General features: G+C 42.6%; 2 protein-coding genes across 4 annotated transcripts in view; both read left to right on the top strand.

Moving 5' to 3' along the window:
- SLC6A5 (solute carrier family 6 member 5) overlaps positions 1-1910 on the top strand; it is a 32610-nt gene extending 30700 nt beyond the window's left edge. The window contains exon 17 of the mRNA XM_040608859.1: positions 1403-1910. Coding sequence (XP_040464793.1) covers positions 1403-1558 — 156 coding nt within the window. The 3' untranslated portion in view covers positions 1559-1910. The remainder of the gene's footprint in view (positions 1-1402) is intronic.
- Positions 1911-11186: 9276 nt separating this feature from the next.
- NELL1 (neural EGFL like 1) overlaps positions 11187-19748 on the top strand; it is a 292473-nt gene continuing 283911 nt past the window's right edge. For 2 of the 3 annotated variants that reach the window (XM_040609297.1, XM_040609295.1), the window contains exons 1-2: positions 11214-11377; positions 15653-15781. In XM_040609297.1, coding sequence (XP_040465231.1) covers positions 11329-11377; positions 15653-15781 — 178 coding nt within the window. In that variant the 5' untranslated portion in view covers positions 11214-11328. Of the gene's footprint in view, positions 11378-15652; positions 15782-19748 lie in introns of all 3 variants that reach the window. The other variant, XM_040609298.1, reaches the window with a different exon arrangement.

The raw sequence follows: 19748 nt of genomic DNA, 5'->3' as shown, positions 1-19748 counted from the left end.
TGCCTTCACCTTGTCTTCTGAAGAAGTTCAGTGCTCTTATTTTTGGCCTTTGAAGCTCTCTCGGTTCTGCCCTGTCATCACTGCATGCTGCTTGTGCTGCTCCCTCCTTGGGAAAAGGAACAAACACTTGCCTCCACTTTTCAGAGCCATTTTTGCAGTTCAGCTCTCCTGTAAAACCCATCGGGGCTGTTATATGCTTCAAAAATGAAAAGGAGAGAAAATGCACTACAATAGAATAATCTTTTTGGTCTCTGTCACGGTACACGTGCCCTAAGGGAAAAGACCATGCTTTTCTGCTTCACAGAGAGCAAAGGAATTTAATATTAAGTGGTGGGACACCCTAGGGAGAGCATGCAAGTACATGGTTGACACTAGGCAACGGGGCCACTTGTCTAAAGGGCCATTCAGCCCTGGTGTAGAGCTTGTTGGAGTGCACAGGTCAGGAGACAACTGCTCCTCCTGGAAATGAGCTAATGCAAAATTAGACTTATTGTTCATTGCCTCGTAAGTTTCTCTTGAGACAAATTGTGCTGCGAATCTCTTCGGATTTGTATGTCTAGTACTGGCGTATGTATAACTGCAGAAATAGGGTACTCACCTGACTGTCCCTCTAGTAGCACACCCAAAGAAATGCCAAAAAGTTGGATCTGTTTTGAAGGGGTTTTTGCTGAAGCCCTTTCAGCTGTAGCCCGATATTTCCTGAATACCAAGCCTGCGGCATAAAATTGTTATGGTTGATTTGGGAGGTAAGAGTTGCAAACTGATAATTAAGCAGAGATTAAAAAAACTGACATAGAGGTCTGATTCACTTTATTAGGTAATAAACATATAATTGTTCCCTCTTAAGCCATTAGAAATATGTTTTCTTTCCTTTTTATCTGTAAATGCACCAATCAAATTGGATATTCAATAAAGAAATCAGCAGAAAGATTAGAAGATTTTGGTTGTTTGCCAGGTTAACGTTCTCTTCCTTTTTTCCTGCAGATAGAAATGAAACATTTTGTCGTCTCAAAATTAAAATTTGGTTCGGTCATAACAACATACTACTTTTTGGTCATTTGTATACTTTTGGGAAACACGCTAAATGGAAATCCAATTATTTTAATGCACTTACCCACTGCTTAGACCATGGGGCTAAATAATTGTGCACATGTCCTTCAGTAAGTGAGCCTTGCAATCTGCTGAGCTCCCCTCGTACGGTGCAGGGGAGAATGTATAATTAAAATCTGGGCACTTTATCCTCTATTAATCTTGCAAACTTTGTGCAAAACAAACACTGAGCAGTGGAGCATTGCAGGGCCATCATCAATAATCTTAAATGAGCCTATCCTCATTTCTTCTGCGCTGTAATTCTGTTCCGTAACTTCCAATGAGATTCTCTTTTCTCTCCCCCATGTTGCAGCGACTCAAGTTGGTGTGCTCTCCGCAGCCTGACTGGGGTCCGTTTTTGGCCAAGCACCGTGGTGAACGTTACATGAATATGATTGATCCACTGGGAACCTCTTCCCTGGGACTTAAACTGCCAGTGAAGGATATAGAACTGGGGACCCAATGCTAATAGTTATTACATAGGTGGCAATAACATAGTCAGCCTTTTCAGATATGTTTTTTCCATATCATTTCCTCACCGTTTCTGCTTTTCTTTTCCGCAGTGCCTGAAAGTGGTTGCTTAGGAAAGCAGGATTTCCTGTTGCATGCCATAGGGAAGACCTAGCTAGACCACTTCCAGGTGTAGGTGATGCCCATGACGTGTTCTGTACCTGGTGAAACAGCAGAATTGCGTTGTGCAACAGGTTGGCACACCAGGTTTTGTCAGGTGATACAGGAATAAACAAAGCACGATGGAAAAATCTTTTCAGCAAATTGTATGCAGAATTTGACCCGTTTCACACAAGCATCCTTGAAACAGGCAGCTATGATGGGACTAGGATGTTGTTACTGGTGTAATCCAAGGGAAGTTCAGCCCTCAGACGGGATGGAGGGGACCAAGGAACGGGATCTCCTGTAGTCCTGGTATCGATCCAGCGCAGGGCTCTGGCAGTAAGCAGGGTTGCTTTTTCTGCACTGACAGCAGACCTTGACCCATCATGTGTGCATACTTCTTTTATGATTTTTACTAACTTGGAGGACTTGTTATTTAAAGAAGTGGAGATCCTTTAAACAGCACACCAGGAAGCAATATGTGGGATCAGAACAGAAACACAGGAATCCATTTGATCTTTTCAAGTGGAAAAATAAAAGCAAAATGTAAAGAAGTAATCATTTGAGACTGGGACTAAACTGATTTTGAGTCTAAAAGTGGTTTGGAAATGGTGCCAGACTGAGGGGTATGGGCATCACTGTTTAAAAGTACTGCCACATGTTTCATTTGATAATGTGATATCTGTCATTTCAATTAAAAATGCCTCAGTTAGACAAAGGGTCTGAAACCTTGCTCCATGCTAAGTGCAACTGTGGTTTACTCACTTCGCTCCAATACTCCAAACATGGTTGTCCTCGTTTCTCTGCTTTTGTTTACAGTATCTCCTCAAGAAGCCATCATATAATTTGTGCCTAACTTTGTATCCTTACAGTGGTAAGTGTAGTCTAGTTACCACCTGAGAGCAGTTATTAGAAGTTAGATGTGCTGTTCAACTTTGTGACTCCCCATTCATTCTCGTATAAAGATCTTTATATAACCTTTAAGATGATGTATTCTTCTCTTTAAACTGATGGGGAAATAGCAGAACCCCACTTGTCTATATATTATATATATAGTACGTAAATTCCTCGAAGCAGTATTCGCTCTGAAATGTACATAGGGTTGTGAGTTGTTTTTTTTTTTCTTTCCATTTAATACTTTTTAATTAAATAAACCAAAACCCCACAACAATTAACCACTGCAGTCATCCACGTGGATGCAACGGTAGACACACAAAATGCACGGGTTAGGGGCAGAGGTCAATTCAGTAGATGGCTGCTATAACATTGCATAGCAATAGAATGTTCTAAATTATTACATTTTAGAAATCAGATATAAGTTGTGATATGAATGCTAGATTTAAATAGTTTTGTTACCTATCGGGCAGAGTAAAAATAGAACTTTTTAAGAGTACATTTATTCACCTGAAGAGAAAATTAGCCCCATTTATTGTAAATGCACTAGAACGAGGGAGAAAAGTGTATCTTTGATAATTGGCAAAACTGTAACCTTTACTATCTTGTTATATCCTATACATACATATATGATATTTTTTAACAGTGATCAGTGTTCACGTAGTGTGTGCTAGTGATGTTTTCTGTCCCTGTAAATATCAATCAGTGTAGAGATGGTGAGCTTAGAGTAGTTTAGCCGTTTTTTCCCTCCCCACACACACTACTGCAGTAGCTGGTAAATGTTCTTTCCTTTCAGGGGACTGTTTCTATCCCGGTCTTTAGTCTGTCTGTCTCCATATTACAGGGTCTCAGGTAAATCTTCAGTTAATGTGTGTCTGTACATCAGTCGATGTGTTGTTTCATCCCGTTGAAGAAAACAAAGCAAAACCTAAACCTTAATGTAACACTTTCACAAATTCTTAACTTATTTTCTCTCTCTCTCTCTCTCTCTGTGTATATATATATGTATATTAAATCTATTAATCATTTTGCTGAAATTCCTCTTTCACGGGGCAATTAGTGTTGCCAGTTCTAGGCACTGCTGGAGACCTTTAATCCTCATGCAGGATGAGTGAAACACGGTTAGGGGCTGTCACTGTGTGGAGTGAGGGCAGATTTTGCAATATTTTGTGCTGCCCCCCACCCCCCCTCCACGGGCTCTGTCGGTTCCTGGCCACCAGGGCAGCAGGATGGGACCCTTTCTGGGAGCTTCTCTGCCTTAAAGCTCTGCCCCCTTTCTTCAGCGTCACCTGCTATCTTAATAAGGGGCTTGCTGTTCGTGCTTCTAGCGCCTGTTTTCCTGGCAGACGCTGGTGTGAGAAGCCATGCTCTGTTTGAAGTAACGAAGGTCCGTAAAGACAAACTGGAAATGTGGCCCCCACGTCTGTGTGGGGCTGAGGGACCTTCTCTGGGTGAAGAAAGGAACCTAAGTCAGCACCTTTAGTGGGAGTTAGGTATTTTTGTTAAGACAAATAACTTCAGGCTTCTCTTTAGCAATATTATCTAGAATCTTGGTTTGATTTTTGGAGTCCAGGCTGGTTTCTCTTCACTACTACTGTGATTTAAAAAATAAATAAATCTCTCTCTCTCTCTCTCTCTCTAAAATCCATATGTTTGTTCCTTTAAAAAAAAAGAAAACACACTCAAATCGCTTAACAGTTCTGAATCCTTTCACTTACTAACTTGTCTCAGGAGGTGCATTGGAACTGGGATTAAATAATTGCAATAAAATTACCTCAGTGTAAGGATGTTGGCTACTGTCTACCTGAAGTATAAAAGAGATATCATTTGAAGAAATACTGCTAGGTTATGATATCTTGCCTTCGGCTTGGATTACCAAACCAGAATGCATATGAAAAAATGAATTGCTTTCCATGATTTATGTAATTAATCTGCTTGCTTTAATTTAGATGTTGTTCCTGTGCCTGCTAAGTCATTAGCACAGGATTAGGCTTGACTTTGAAACTCCGAAAATAGATGATAGTGATTTTGTTCTAGCTGATATTTGTCTTCAGCTTTGACCTCCATTACTAGGCTTGCAAATACATTTGGATACGGGGGAGAAATGCATACAAAAATCACAGAAGATAGGAAGTTTTCACTGTATGTTAAAAGCAGATTTTATTCTCCTATTAGACCTTTTTTTAAAGTATTTTACTGGCCAAATCAGAATGCTGAGATTAAATTAACCAGCAGTGTCTTTAAATAAGAAGTAACCTTGAAGTTTGGGAATGCACTTCATTTACCACATTCTAGGAAAAGTTTGCATGTACTTTGATAATTTTCTAAAAATACATTTAGTAACTAATTAAATACCAGTAAAGATCTTAAAAAAAAAAAAAAAAAAAAAAAGGAGGGGAAAAAGCCATATTAGTAAAAATGTGATGTACGTACTTGCAGATCTATCTATCTTGTGAGTAAAAAATGTTTAAATTTGGTGAAATTACTTGTGTTGCATAGTTTTTCTTTGAAATGAAATTGAATTTCTGGATGAGTTGAGATGCATTATTGTATGCATTAAAGATTATACGTAATGCAAATGCTTGCCATCTTCAAATTCTTTGGGGTATTCCCAGTGTTTTTAATATACAATGTTCAAACCCTGTGTTTCAGCTAGACATGGCAGCACTTTGTTTCCAAAAGAAGGGTTTAACAAAATGACCTTTAATTGACAAAGACTTGGATCATCTTTATATGATGTTTCAATTGGGTCAAAGAAGTCTTTTGATTAGGTTCTGCTCCACTGACCCCATTAGACATGCCTCAGCACTGAAGATCATTGCTTCCGATACACTGTGTGGCTCTTACCATGAAATTCCAACGTCTGATTTATTTTAAATACCTTTGGCATTTTTTACTCTATGTACAGTTGTATGGATAATTTCATTTCTTGTTGCCTGTGTTTAAAGGAATTCCTTACTTCTGACAGACATTGGCTTCCTATTGGTTTCTTATTCTGCAGTTCCTCTTCTTCTTGCAATCAAAGAAAGACTTGTAGGGATTGTGGGTTGCAGGCTGCGGAGCTCAGGCAAGCGGCAATCCAGAAAGCTTCTGTTTTGCTAGTGACACAGTTGTAAGAGATGCTCATTTCTGAGTTTGTAGTTAAATGGTATGCACATAAGATACCTGTGAAATGGTCAGAGCTTGATATTTCTGAGAGACTCAGGTTGGGAGGGGAGGGGTATTTGGGGTTCTGCCTTTGTCGCTGTCAGGCAGCCTATTGCCAAAGAGAGTTTTTCCTGATGGGTTTAACATAATGTGAGAACTGGGCTGGACCTTATTGCTTGCAATATTATTATTTGCCCATAATATTTATATACATCTTCAGGTAACCATTTGCCTTATAGCTATCTTCCATTGTTAGGAAAATTATTGACTGACTAAAACATGTTGTTATCTGTCATTTATATTATGTAGTATTACCTTGTAAAGTAGATGCTTAGCTGGTATAAATTATCACAGCTTTCTTTGCTGTGATAGTTTACACCAGCTGAGAATTTGCGCCCTGTGTCCTATGGCACTTTATTACGGACCCATCGTTGATGGGTTAAATCTTAATTACTTGCGTAATGTCATATATAAATATATATATATATTTACAGGCATTCTATGGGGTACTGCTGCCTATGGATAAAGATTTGTACCCTAACCAGGTCATTATAATTTTTTCATTAGCTGTACGTGGAGAAGATATATTATGTTACAAAGGATGCATCATATATATCTCATGTAGTGCACATTATAATGCTGTGTGTTATTAATTTCAGAAACCATTATTCTTGAGGCCCTACCTCAAATTTTGTATTTATGTGCACAAATGCAATTTATTGTATTATATATTTGCCTATTATATTTGGATGTGATAAATTTAAATTATTCGATAATGTATGGGCTCTAATGACTCTAAATAAATGTCCAGTGTTTAAAACAGAAAATACGTCAACATTTTTCTGGTGAATGAAATGTCTCTTTTTCCACTGCCTCCTTCCCCACCCAATGCACACCACAAACATCGTTCTTACTTAACACACAGCCTTAAGGTATCTGCAGAATTGATCCATTTGATTGTTAGAAACCTTGAGCAGCAACTGCAAATAGCCCCCTTGGGAAATGGAGATGTTGCACAGCTGCAGAAACAAATATCAATTAAGTGGTTGGATTCTTAACTATTTGAGTGGTCGGTAGCTCGTGGAATAATTGATTGGTTATCAGAGGACCAACTGGATTTGCTTAAGTCCTTCTTATCCTATCAATTCAATCATCCCAAAGATTGTTGAACTGTTAAAAACAACAGGGGTTCATATCTGCTGGAGATGTGAACAAGAGGTGTGAGGGAAGAGCGAGTGAGGAAGGAAAGTGTGAGGACACCGTTCCTGATGTTACTGCACATTTTGTTTAAGGCTGAATTCCTGCGGTGTGGAGAGGGTAATGTGCCACAACGTGGATGTGGTGAGCAGGCTCTTCCCTTCCCGGCAGCCTGTGATGGGAACGGTACTGACCCAACCTGCTCCACTGCTGGCAGCCACCAGCTTTTGACGAGCTTTCCCCAAACACAGTAGCTGAAGTATGATGATTGATCACAAGGTGGCATCAAATGTGGTAACACGGGAGCTACTAGCACGGCGCCAAGAGCGTGGCAGTAATCCCCGGTGAGGGCCTGATTCCAAAGACTGCTTCATAGCTACATAGGACTGTTTTGGCAGTACTGGGAATCAGTTCTCCCCACCACCCCAGAAAAGTGCTTTGTTCTGTCTATAAAGTTGCATTTTTCTGAGGTGTGGATGAAAGAGATGGCAGGACCTGATGATGGAAGGCTACAGTAATTCTTTGCACATACAAGGCAGATATCATCTTAGACAAGTCTGAAGTTATGAAGTGAGCATCGTGGGAGTCCTGAGAGGCAAGGTAAGCACCGTTAGTGCCCTTTGGAGGAAGAAAAACCGAGGCACATGGAATTTGTTAAATCTCCAGAATCAACCAATGTAAATCAATGACATAACACATAGATTTTGGGAGTAAGAGACAGTCCTTTGCTGTCACCATTGAGCACTACAGCACAGATAAAAATCCATGTCCTTTTAACTTGGTTGTATGGATTCACCCAGGCCATGTCTTAAACCAATGTATGTTACTTAAACAACTTGGAGTTAGGCACATCTTACATCTCAATGCTAGCAGATGTGCTTAGTTGGAAATAAGTTTACTCTTTTGCATACTGAAATTCCTACTGTCAGGGTGTAGACTGAAGGGCACATCTTATACAAACCTAGTAGATTAATCAGTTGTAAAGTTTAATTTAGGCTTTGCAGTGTTCAGACATAAGCTAACTGCACGTTTGGGAATGAAAAAAAAAAAAAAAAGCAAGCAAGCAGTAGGTATTGCTCCATGACTGAGTAAAGTAGTAGACAAAGTATTTCTCTTTGTAAGGCCTCATTCTGGTTCGTTTGTTGGTTATTTACATAATTATAAACCTTAACTTTCAGCCTGTTGGACTGATTATGTAGTCCTTTATAACTGTTTATCAGGTGGTAGGACAGGTATGGCATATAGTATTCCCCACCCCCCTTCAATCTACTTTTCTGCTTAGTACTTAGGTGTAAGTGCTATTAATTCTCACCCTCTGCTGCCTGCAAAGTAAATTTTGCCCATCTGGATTGCAAGCATCCCTTTGGGGCTAGGCTTTCAAGGGATGTACACCTTGTTTGTGAATTGGGGGGCGGTTTATATCCCATGAGCTACGAGGCTTTTTTTTTTTTTTCCTTTTTTTTTTACCAGGTGGAAGCACTGGTGTTCTTCCCAGTGTTTGCCGTTCAGCTGGCAACTGAGTCCACACATTAAGTTACATTTTAGGTAATAACAATTTTAATTGCTTTTTATTCAAGGCACCCAAACAACTTTACAACTGCTCTGAGAGATACTGGGCCCAGTCAAAATTACTTCATCCAGCTACAAAATGCCACAAGCTTTGTGGCTGACAGGACTAGCAGCTTAACACCACACGGTTAGCAACATCACAATAATTTAGGTCAAAATCAAGAAGTATTCAACGTCCAGCCGAGAGTGCAAGAACAATCTTTCACAGGAATATTATCTGAGCTGAAATCCAGCTAGCGTGCCAGGATTAACACTCCACTCTTGCAAAAGTGCCATCAGATTTTTTTTTTTTTAAATTGCTATGAATGTTCAGGAACACAGTTCTAATTCTTATCCGAATGTCATGCCTTTCAGCTATTTATACTTCCAACAAGATCATATCAGAACATCAGATTTTTTGGTGATAAAGGGAGATGATTTTTTGCCATTAGAGGAGGTGTAAGAATAGTGTTGGCTGGGAGAATGTGATTTTTTTTTTGTTGTTATTGTTTTCCATCCATTTTTCCTATCCTTTTCCACTATGAGCAGCTGAGAATGCTTGTAAGATTGCTAATGCTTTCCCTGTGTGTGATCGTTTGGGCACTGAGCTGGACTACAGGAAGATCCACCAGATCTGTGGGACCACCTCTGTTGAGAGCACTTCCTACCATGCTGCTTGCTTAACTTCTTGCAGTTCCTGTGGGCTCTTTGGATGTTTCTGATCAACAGAAGAACAAATCAAGAATGACTAGGGCGTTCTTTATCCGTGAGAACATTTGAGGTGTGATTGAAGCTGTGCTTTATAGTTGGTAACTCGGTGCAATTTTTTGTATGTACCCACAACGATTTTTTAAAACAGCATTTGATCTGGATTTGGGTGAAGATAGTAACAGGTCTGTTTAAGAATCTCTCTATGCCCTGTTTAAACTGTATGTACTCTAAAGACTCTGTACAAAGTGGAAAAATGAAAACTTGAGCTGAATTAGATGCATTTTTACATGTAGATAGACCCTGGGTTTTACTTCCAGATAAGCACAAACAGTGCTAAGGTAATAGGAATTGGATATATAGACCTCTTTCACAGAAAGAAATCTCCTCATAAATCAGAAAGTAAATACTGTGCAGAAAAATGATTTTATCAGGATGGCATGGAAGGGTGTGTCTTCACCAACTGATGTACCATTGTCTCTTTTTCTTGTTGCTATGGTTATATAACACTATATATACACACATCTACTTCTATACCATATAGATACTTCTCCCTGTGCCCCATGAGTAAGAGATATAATAAATCAGCACCCTAAACAAAACTAAGGAGCTACAAACCTCTATTTGAATAAAAGCTGTTTTGATACGCAGGAGTTAAATGACTGAGGTGCTTATAATGACCACCTCAGAGATTTTTGGGATGGCATTACCTTGCTTGCAGTTAGGAACAGCTGTTTACAGGGATCTTACTAATCAATTATGCAACCAGGTTCATACAATAACAGACTGGTTTGGGGTGGAATGGACCTTAAAGATCATCATGTTCCAAGCTCTCTGCCAGGGGCAGGGACACCTTCCACCAGCCCAGCCTGCTCCCAGCCCTGTCCAGCCTGGCCCTGAGCACTGCCAGGGATGGGGCACCCACAGCTGCTCTGGGCAGCCTGGGCCAGTGCCTCACCACCCTCACAGGGAAGAATTTCTCCCTAATATCTCATCTAAATCTATCCTCTTTCAGCTGCAGTTTTCCTCTTAGTAATTTAAGGGTGTGAGAATGCAACTGCCCCTTAAGATGGACAGGATGATTTTGGTGTCATCCTAACTTTATCCAAATGTACAGCTTATTATTTTACATTTAAGATGGCTGGAATTTGTGTGGTGCAGAACCAAAACGCAGTGTGACAAGGGGAAGCGGTACAGGAGGGGATCCTCTAGCTTTGCAGCTGAAATGGCTTGATGAGAACTGTAGCAAAGCTAGATCAGCTGGAAGTCTCACCTTGCTCCTGTTTGGTGTGGCGGGAACCGCTCTGGCGCCCATGATGCCTACTTCAAGTGTAAACCAGGTGTTCTGCAGGGGAGAGTTGCTGCACATAATCAATGCAGGTGGTAGTCCGTTTCTTGCCAAGGACTGAGCCAAATTAAAGGCTGTAGGAAGACACGTTTGAAGACAGGTTTTAAAACAGCAGATCCTCTGATGACTCGTAAGTATCTTTACTTCCCTTTTAGACTGCAGGGGCATGAAAGAGCAGTTAAGTGAGTTGAGCAAGGACATGCAAGAAGCCTGAGGAACCGTTCGGATTTCCATATTACATCTCAGAACTTCTTTTTGTTTATTCATATCAGGCATGAATTATTACTAAGACTAAATAGTTAATAAGGGCCGATTCTCACTGTTTCTACGCCGGGAGGGAGGCGGCGGCGCACGCCTGCGGCAGGGCTGCGGGGCCGCACCTCGCACCCCCCCGGGGCTGCGGCGCGGCGGGATCTCTCGTCCGCGGGGAATCCACCCTCGCGGGGGGGACACGGGCCGGGCCCCCCGTTTCGGCAGCGGGGGAGAGGGGGCGTCCGGGGGGTTCCGCCAGCGCTGCGCCGGGGGCCGCGCCGCTCCGCTCCCGGGCGCGGCCGTGGCCGGGCGGCGGCGCTGGCGAGGCCCGAGGGGGCCGCGCGTCACGGCGGGGGGCGGGCGGGGAGCCCCGCTGCGGGGGCGTCGGGGCCGCGCCTGGGCAGCGGGCGGAGCCGCCGTCGCCTGCCGGAGCGGCTCCGCGCGTCGGAGGCTGCGCTCGGCTCCGCTGGGCTCGGCGCGGCTCCGCAGCAGCTGCCTGGAGGGAGGCGGGCGCCGCCGCCCGCGCCGCGCCGATGGGTCTCCTCCTGCTCCTCTGGGCGTGTGCGGCCGCCGCCGGGGCAGGTGAGGGGCCGGGCCGGGGCTGCGAGGTTGCTGGCCGCCTCCCCGGGGAGCGAGGGCCGGGGCCGCCGCCCGGCGTGCGCTGGCGGCGGGCGGAAACTTTGCGGGGCGGCGGCGGGGCTGTGCCCGCTGCGGGGCGCGGGAGCGGCCCCGGCTTTGCCGGCTGCCGCCGCGGCGGGGCTGGCCGTCCCTGGCCGCGCGGAGCGCAGCGCGGGGTGTCCCCGGCGGGGAGCCCCGGGGGGCGGCCGCTCCTCGGGTGCCGTGCGGCGGGCGAGGGAAAGTTTTCCGAGAGCGGAGGGAGCGCTGCGCCCCGCGGGGAGGGGAGCGGGGGCGCGGAGCGGGGCGCTGGGGTCCGGCCGGGCGGCGCTGCCCGCCGGCGCGGGCGCGGGGGGCGAGGGCGTTACTCTGCCGGTGATGCGCCCGCTGCATTATTGCTAGGGCGCTGCGCGGCCGAAGTGCCATCCCTTGCTCCTTGGGGAGGCTTTGTTCTCTTTCCCCTTGCCCCGGGTACCGGTGTGCCGCGGCTGGAGCTAGTCAGGGGGACGTTTGTCGGTAGCTGTGCTGAAGGAAATCACCCAGCACGATTATCAGAAGCGCAAAGGAATCGATGTTTTAAAATTATAATTCCGGTAATTATGACCTCATCAAAATCTGCAGACCTTGAGGGGTGTGACAGAAGAGTAGTTGCAAGAAAATGCCACCTGTCCTTTCCGTAGTTGGCGTTACTGCCAGTAGCGCGCACAGGCATTTGCAATGGTCAGCAGGACCCGAAACTCCGCTACTTGGAATTGCGAAGCCACTCGGAAAGTTCTTTTGTGTGCAACAATTGCCACTAAAGTTGTGAGAGGAAAGAGCAAAATGCCGCTTCTAGAGCCTACTCTTTACCGTTTGAGCGATGGCACTTGGGTAGCTGGAAATGACTCGGCTGCGTTGAACGTGCTTTTACTTAAAGTTTTTCCATCCCCAAATAGCACGTTACACATGTTGAGGAAATTATAAATGTGCTGCATACGTTCCATGGCTGCACATTAGCTAGATGGAGCGTGGCATGATTGCTGGTGCTTGGGTGTAGGTGATAAAGGAGCAAGCAGAGAATACAAGCTGTCGGAGCTGTAAGGCAGAATTAATTTCTTTTAGGGATTTCCTAGTGACATCATTCATAATTATATGGCTTAATCCTGTAATCTGCTGTAGTGCCTTCAGTTCACATTGGGCCAAATCCAGCAAGTACTGAGGTGATTTCTGGTCCTGCCCCCCTGACTGAATCATTTGGACTTTTGCTTGTTTAAGCCACTGATTCAAGGGGAATGGCCCAATTAATTTAAATAGGAATTGAAAGCAATAGCACTCAGGATCAGGATCAGGCCCAGGCTTTGCACAGTTCTCCAGTGCGAGCAGACGAGTTGATGGTTAATTTTTACTTCAGAAAGGAGCAGTAGTTCCAGCTGCTTGTGTCACTGAAGTGAGGCGGCATAAAATACTAGACGCAAGTGCGGATGATATGCCTGTGGTATCTTTCTGATAGACTGTGGGAGACCACAGGGGAAAAGGAGACTTGGTTATCATACTGAAGCTGCTGATTTGTTGTTTATTAATTATTAACTAGGCTTTTGAGTGCCTGCTGCAGTTTGAAGAACCAGCACAAGAAAATGACTAGGTATTTAAAGCAATGTAGGCTCTTGCTAAATAGTTGCTGTGACATTAGAAATAGTCTCTGTTTTTGAAAGCATTTTAGAAGCTGAAAGGGGGCACACTGAAGTTGTCACACAAGATCCTTCACTGGCATAAATCGAAGCCTGTGGAGCTACAGTGATCTATACTTGTTGAGCCTTGGGTATTCAGGCTGGAATAAACAGCTTTAATAGAGCAGTGGAGCTACTGTGATTTATGGCAGTGCCTATACTTGCTAGATGTGGTTTCTGTCCTCACCCGTTTGATGTCTGTGGCTGAGCTTTCACTGACTTCAATGGTAGCAAGATTTGGCTTACTGGACATAGCGTGTCCTTTCCATTGAGCAAGTTTTAGTCCCTACTTGATCTTCCTTCGTATGAGTAGATTTTTGCTGATCTGAGTGGATCTAACCCCTTTCAAATGAGAAACAGCATGCTCTGTTCTTGGCAGAGACAGAAGACACTATCTTTCCTGATAGGTAGGTTCTCGCAGTTTACAGTATGCTGCTTTTCTTTGGACTGAAAATCTTAGATGAATTAAGTTGTCCTTCTGTGGGTTTTTTTGTTTGTTTGTTTTTTTTTTTCCTTTTTCTAAAACTTTCTTTGATTTTATGTTGGTGTCAGCCCAAAGCTGCTCTGGGTATTTATAGTGTGTTTGTGTCTGGAGTTTGTAGGCTGCAGCCCTTGCACTGAAGAGTTGCTGTAGGTTGGGAATCAATAGGTTGCTAAGTTCTCTTCTGTTAGTCGGAGGGAGATAGACTAAAGGAAAGCAGGTGCTGGCAGATGTTGGCTATGGCAGGGTGGGTACGTTTCTTCAGTAGCATCTTGACTGTGTGTGAATGATCTGGGACCAGAAGACCTGGCTGGCTGCCTTTTAATGCCAATGCTTCTTCCAGAAGGGGAAGAAGGTGTTCTTGGTCCGTCAGCGTGCACGGTGTCAGTTGTGGTTGTTCAGTGCCTGAGCATCTAGTGTGAGTGAGGTCAAAGATAGTGCTAAAAGCCTGATGATGTGGCTGATTATCTGGAAACCTTTTACCTTTGGAGAAGTTTATCTGGGTTCATATTCCCTAATTTTAATTTTCTATGAAAAGGTACTTATTCCTACATCCTTATGAGATGTATGTACTCATTTGGATATGTCAGCGCTCTTGGAGCTTTAGTTCTGCTAGATGCCTCTAGATCTTAATTGTCTTTATAGGCTAAGGTTGCTAGAGACCTCTAAAGCTGTCTTTTCAGTTTTTTTTACTACTCTGCCCCTTGTGCAGTAGAATCCTCTGCATTAGCACGACACTTTGTTCCAACAAGTTTTAACGCTTGAGTAAAGGAAAGGGGGAAGGGCTATGGTACAGGTGATTTATGATAATACGTAACTTCTTGTTCATTCTGTACACCTCAGTAATTTCTTAGAGCCTTTCAAAGAATCAAACTAGAATATTTGCTGCTTAACTGATCCAGAAGCACAGTCCTAGAATAAGAAATGAAGCAATTTAGACTTGAACGTGAAGTCCACTCAGTGGAAATCAATCTGATGAGCTTTACAGGTAATGTCCTTGCTCTACGGAAGTCAGTGAGACTTCTACCATTAACTTCAGCTGTGTCAGGATTTCATTCTTGCAGCCTGTTCCCGTTACTAATGATGTTAGTAAAAAAAATCATTAGGAAAGTGGTCAGATCCCACAGGAGATATTTGACCTATGTCTCAGGCACAGATCTCATATCACACTTATTGCTTTTTTGAGAAGGACGCTGTGGTCAGGCTGGCCTCTTCCCATCCCTAGAAAAAGGAAATGGGTTTAATGAACTTGGTGAGCCATAACCATCAAGTTGCTCTGAACTTTTGAAAACAGCAACTTCAAACCGCTTAAGTCTGTGTCTTTTCTGTCAATCCCATTAGGTCCCTGCTAGTTAAAGGAGTGCACAGGCTTTTCCTGGGCTTAAGCCATTTTTAAATTTTAGGTTTAAATTTGTGCTTCTCCAGCAGGTGCTCCTGCAGACCAAGGAGGTGCTACTGCTAGTTTAGGTGAATGAATGTCTGCGATTTGTAGGCAGGCTTTGGCACACCTCTCAGGCGCTGGCTGTGCTGAAAAACGGAGGTGCGCTTCCAAAGCCATGTCAAACAGTTTTGTGAGTCAAGATCATTTTGTTCATTTTGGAAAACAGATTATGTTTAGACTATGAGCTATGTGGCTTGATCTGTTAGTCGCAGCTAGGTATGAAATGTGAGAGGAATTTTCCGTCCTCCCTTCTCCCTGGAAATAGTGTGGCCAGCAGATGAATGCTGCGAATCTCTTTCATCTTTTTGCATAGGTGGTTATGCTTTTATTTATTTATTACTTAGCCTTATGAAGATCTGGATTAATGTATCAGTTTTAGAATGTGTTAACTTGTGTGTAGGAAAGGAAACAGTTTAATTGAAAGAACTGGAAAAGAATATTTTCTTTCTTGTGCAGCAGAGTTACTGTCTTACAAGTAATTACTGTATACGGTGTGTGACTGTGAAGGTACTAGAAATGGCTGTGTTAGATAATCTCCATTCTTTTCATTACCAGATTTGAAATAAAAATTGATCTAACTCTCTCTCTTCCCCCCTCTCCTCTGCCTTCAACAGCTGTAGGATTTGGAATGGATCCTGACTTACAAATTGATATCATCACAGAATTGGATCTTGTGAATACAACCCTTGGGGTAACACAAGTGTCAGGACTACACAATGCCAGCAAAGCATTTTTATTCCAAGGTGAGAGAAACATCCTCAATTCTTTTACGTCACTTCTGTCTGTATGAGCTCATAAGAACTTTGACGCCTAACTGATGCCCTGTAATAGTGGTCTTACTTAACTGCCGCTTTTATTTTTATTTTTTTTTTAAATAGTTCTTGTTACTTTCCTGAAATATGTATGGATTTTTGGTTTCTTTTTAGCATGCTGCCAGGTAGTTGAGGTTAGAGGTCTTTAGGGGAACTATTTTTGGGTAGATTTTCAACACTCCCCGGTAGTTATTTCTAACTAAATGTATCAGCGTGGTGCTAAGGCTTGGACTCGGTTGTATTCTTGTGTATGTTCTTTTTGTGATTGTACACATACAGACACACACAGAGCTGAAGCTATGTAACTGAGGAAGCATTTAATGTGTTGATGCTGATTAGTAACGTGTAGCAAGACTGTCATCAACTTTGTGGAAATGGTTACAATGAGAAAATAGAACAGTATTACATTCAACTGTCCAAGCTGAGTACCAACCAGATGCAGAGTATGTCCCTTTGAATTGTGATTTTTTTCATTCAATATTCTAAGGTAATACTTGTGAAGTGTTTTAAAATGGTGTTGTGTGTTTTTTGTATTTTTAGTGAGTGAAATTCTGGATAAAATAACAGATTTTACCATGGATTTAAGTAAGGTGCAGATTAAGAGCCAATGTCCCATGTAGCACTGAGTTGCTACAGTATGCTTGTTAGGGGAGAAAGACATTTATATCAGTTGAGATTAACCTATATATTAAAGCCCAGCTGGGAACATTTTTATTGTGGAGACTTCCCATGTTTGTCTTTTCTTTATTGTGCTTTACTCTGTGTTGAAGTGTGCATGTTAGTGTCTCATTTTTTGATATTTGACCTCTATAGCTGTTTTTAGAGGCAAATGATTATGCTCTCTTTGAGCTTTCATTCTGTATCTGCAATGCTAACGGACTTTATTGTAAGTAATAAAAGAAGCGGGTTTATAATCTTAGTTCATTCTTCACCTGGCCAAGAGCAGTTTAGGAGCCAGAGCAGAGATACTTCTGGAGACGACCTCAGAATTTGTTAGTCATATATCCAGTCTTCTGTGATACAATGAGTAGCGTGATTTTCACTGATTTCATGGATTCTCAGATTCATTTCCAGAAGAGCATTAATTTATTCATTTAAAGGTATCAATTGTTTTTCTTTCAATACCCTGACTCCAGGTTATGTTGTATTATATTATGGACAAATGATATTAGAGTCATTCCTCTAAGGACTGCAGTGGCCTAAATGACTTAGAATATTTTGGTATTTCCAATTGCTATTCCATGCAGTTCATCACAACCACACTGACAAACCGTTATGGTAAGTTTTCACAGACTAGTGGTCAGAGTTGCAGGGAAGAAGACTGAGATGTGTTTTTATGGACACCGATTGAAACCATTGATACTGAAAATAGCTTTGAAAGGCTAATAGTGAAGATGTTCTAGATGTTCTGTTCTTTTTGCCTTGGAGGACCCCATCTGCAGTTTACAAACGTAGAGAAGACTAGTGTAAAAAAGGTAGAGCTTGTAAAATGCACATGAGCGGAAAAATTAAAAGATAGATGTTCATGGGAAGCAATGAACAAAAATTTGCTGTACAAAGTGAACAAACAGTTTGAAGTCTAATGTTAGGTAAATAAAACTTTTTTAATTCTCGCAACAGAAATGCTTTTTGCTATTGCATGCAGGAATAGCCTTGTGCTTAGGTATTGCCTCTAGTATAGAATTTCTTGGAAGATGGCTTGGGAAAATTATTCCCTTCAGTTAACCTCATTAGTCCTTGGGGTGGGAGAAGAATGAAGAGTTCTGGTCTGTTACTGCAGCCTAAGAGAGGTCTGTGAGGGATCTGTTGCTGCTGTCAGATGGGAGGGAAGTCCGAGGCTGCCCTGTTGGCTGCTTCCCTTCTTGTTTGTATCTGTTACTTGCTAAATGTCAGTGGTATGTCAGCAGCTGTGTGAATTCCCTTTGACTTAACAGAGGTGACTTACTTTACAACTGCAGTCTGGCTGTGTGCCCCATCCTTTGGCTGGGACTGGGAGATACTTTATTTTGATTTTTATCTGCCATACAGTAAAACCAATATAGAACTCGGGGCAATGTATGCACAACTTCTGTGTCTGAGTTAAAGTAATACTTTTTGCTACAAAGATTCACAGAAAAAAACCCAGGTAACCTGACGCTCCCAGAAGAGGGAAAAGACTGGAAGTTAGTGCTTAGTTCAAAGTTACTGTGTCCTCTTGGACTAACTATTCCAGTCTCCAAGATGTGGACCTTTCAGCAAAGCTCTGCTTTGATTATTTCTTAACATAGGCAAGTAGTGAATGCATGCTGTGCCTCACTGTGCCATGCTTCTCCAGTGTTGCCTTTGGGGCTCTGGGCAGGGGAGGACCTGCTTCACCTGGTGGGCTGATGGCTGAACGTGCAGCCACATGAGGAGACTACTTCACTCATAGGCTTTCATCACTGAGGATTTCCTAGTTTAGGAAATGAGAAGAGTTTGTGAGTATGTTAAACTGAAAGAGAGTAGATTTAGATTAGATATTAGGAAGAAATTCTTCCCTGTGAGAGTGGTAAGGCACTGGCCCAGGTTGCCCAGAGCAGCTGTGGATGTCCCATCCCTAGAAGGGTTGGACGGGGCTTGGAGCAACCTGGCCTAGTGGAAGGTGTCCCTGCCCATGGCAGGGGGGTTGGAGTGTGATGATCTTTAAGGTCTCTTCTAGCCCAAACCACTCTGTGATTCTATGATTATGAATTTTTAATATTTGCATGTTCAGAAGGTCTTTTCCAACCCAAACTATTCTATGGTTCTATGTTCTTTGGTGTGCAGTTTTCATAGGGAGAGTTTTGCCCACCACCTTTGGCAGTGCCCTTGCAGCAATGTAACAGGGCTCTGAGCTTCTGCAGAGTGGATCGTTTTCTGTCTTCTCAGATGTATTTCCTAAAATGTCTTTACTAGAGGTGTTCAAACTGAGAGTGTTCCTTTGTATGTCCCTGGAAGTCTACATCCTTGAGGTAGAGAAATGTTTTCCTGTGAATGAAAGTTTTTGAAATAAGTTTTGGCCATTCTTTCGGTTGCATTTAGAAGCAAAAAGGAGAAATGAAGAAGTGTGGTGATGGGAAGACATGCACAAAAGAAAGAGAAACTATTATTTTTAATTAGCTTTTCTATCAGTGATGTTAGCTGTCTTAGAGTAATGTATTATTTGTTACAGAATACCTGGGGAGTGATGTCATGATTTGATTTATGCTGGAGAAAATGTAGAGGGACTCTTTTCCCTGGACAGTTAGCGATTTCAGTCCAAGACAGCCTCGGTGGGACCAGTGGAGTATTCTGATTTTACAATAATACAGGTAGTAATGGATGAAACACAAAGTTCCATGTGAAGCAGCTTTACAAGCAAAGAAACAAATTCAGTAGTGTTGAAAATCATATGACGGCATCACAGAACCAAAGTGGCAATAGAGAGATGTGGGTGCCTTTGGGCAAGTAAATCTGTTCCCAAATCAGAAAAGCATAGAAACCTATAATTAAGTGTAGTCGTCTAAGTGGTCCTGTTGGGCATGGACTTTGATTATTAGAGTGTTTCAGCTGGATTTTTGATCCATCGGTTCCATTATTTGTGTGTTTCAGTTACATTGTCTGTGAAATGGGGATGAGGGAATCCAAAAAGCAGCGCAAGTGCTCATAACTGCAATTCTGCAAACAGTCTGACCCTTAAGATCCTAACGTTATGGTGTCTTGATTATTTATCTTTTATTTATTTATAGAAATGAGTGATGAAAAAAGGCTGTGTGTCCAGATGGGTTGTTCTAGCATGAAGGGATAAAGGAGGGTGAGTGGAGATTATTGAGTAGAGTGGTTTTAGAGACCAGGGCACTCAAGATTCCAGTGTCTGACCCCACGTTTCCTTTCCTCCAACCAGGAGTCCAAAGAATTCAAG

The sequence above is a fragment of the Falco naumanni genome, chromosome 10 (assembly GCF_017639655.2).
Source record: "Falco naumanni isolate bFalNau1 chromosome 10, bFalNau1.pat, whole genome shotgun sequence".
NCBI classification, from domain to species: Eukaryota; Metazoa; Chordata; class Aves; order Falconiformes; family Falconidae; genus Falco; species Falco naumanni.
The sequence above is the reverse complement of the archived record's forward strand: the minus strand, read 5'-3'. Positions and strand labels throughout refer to the sequence as shown.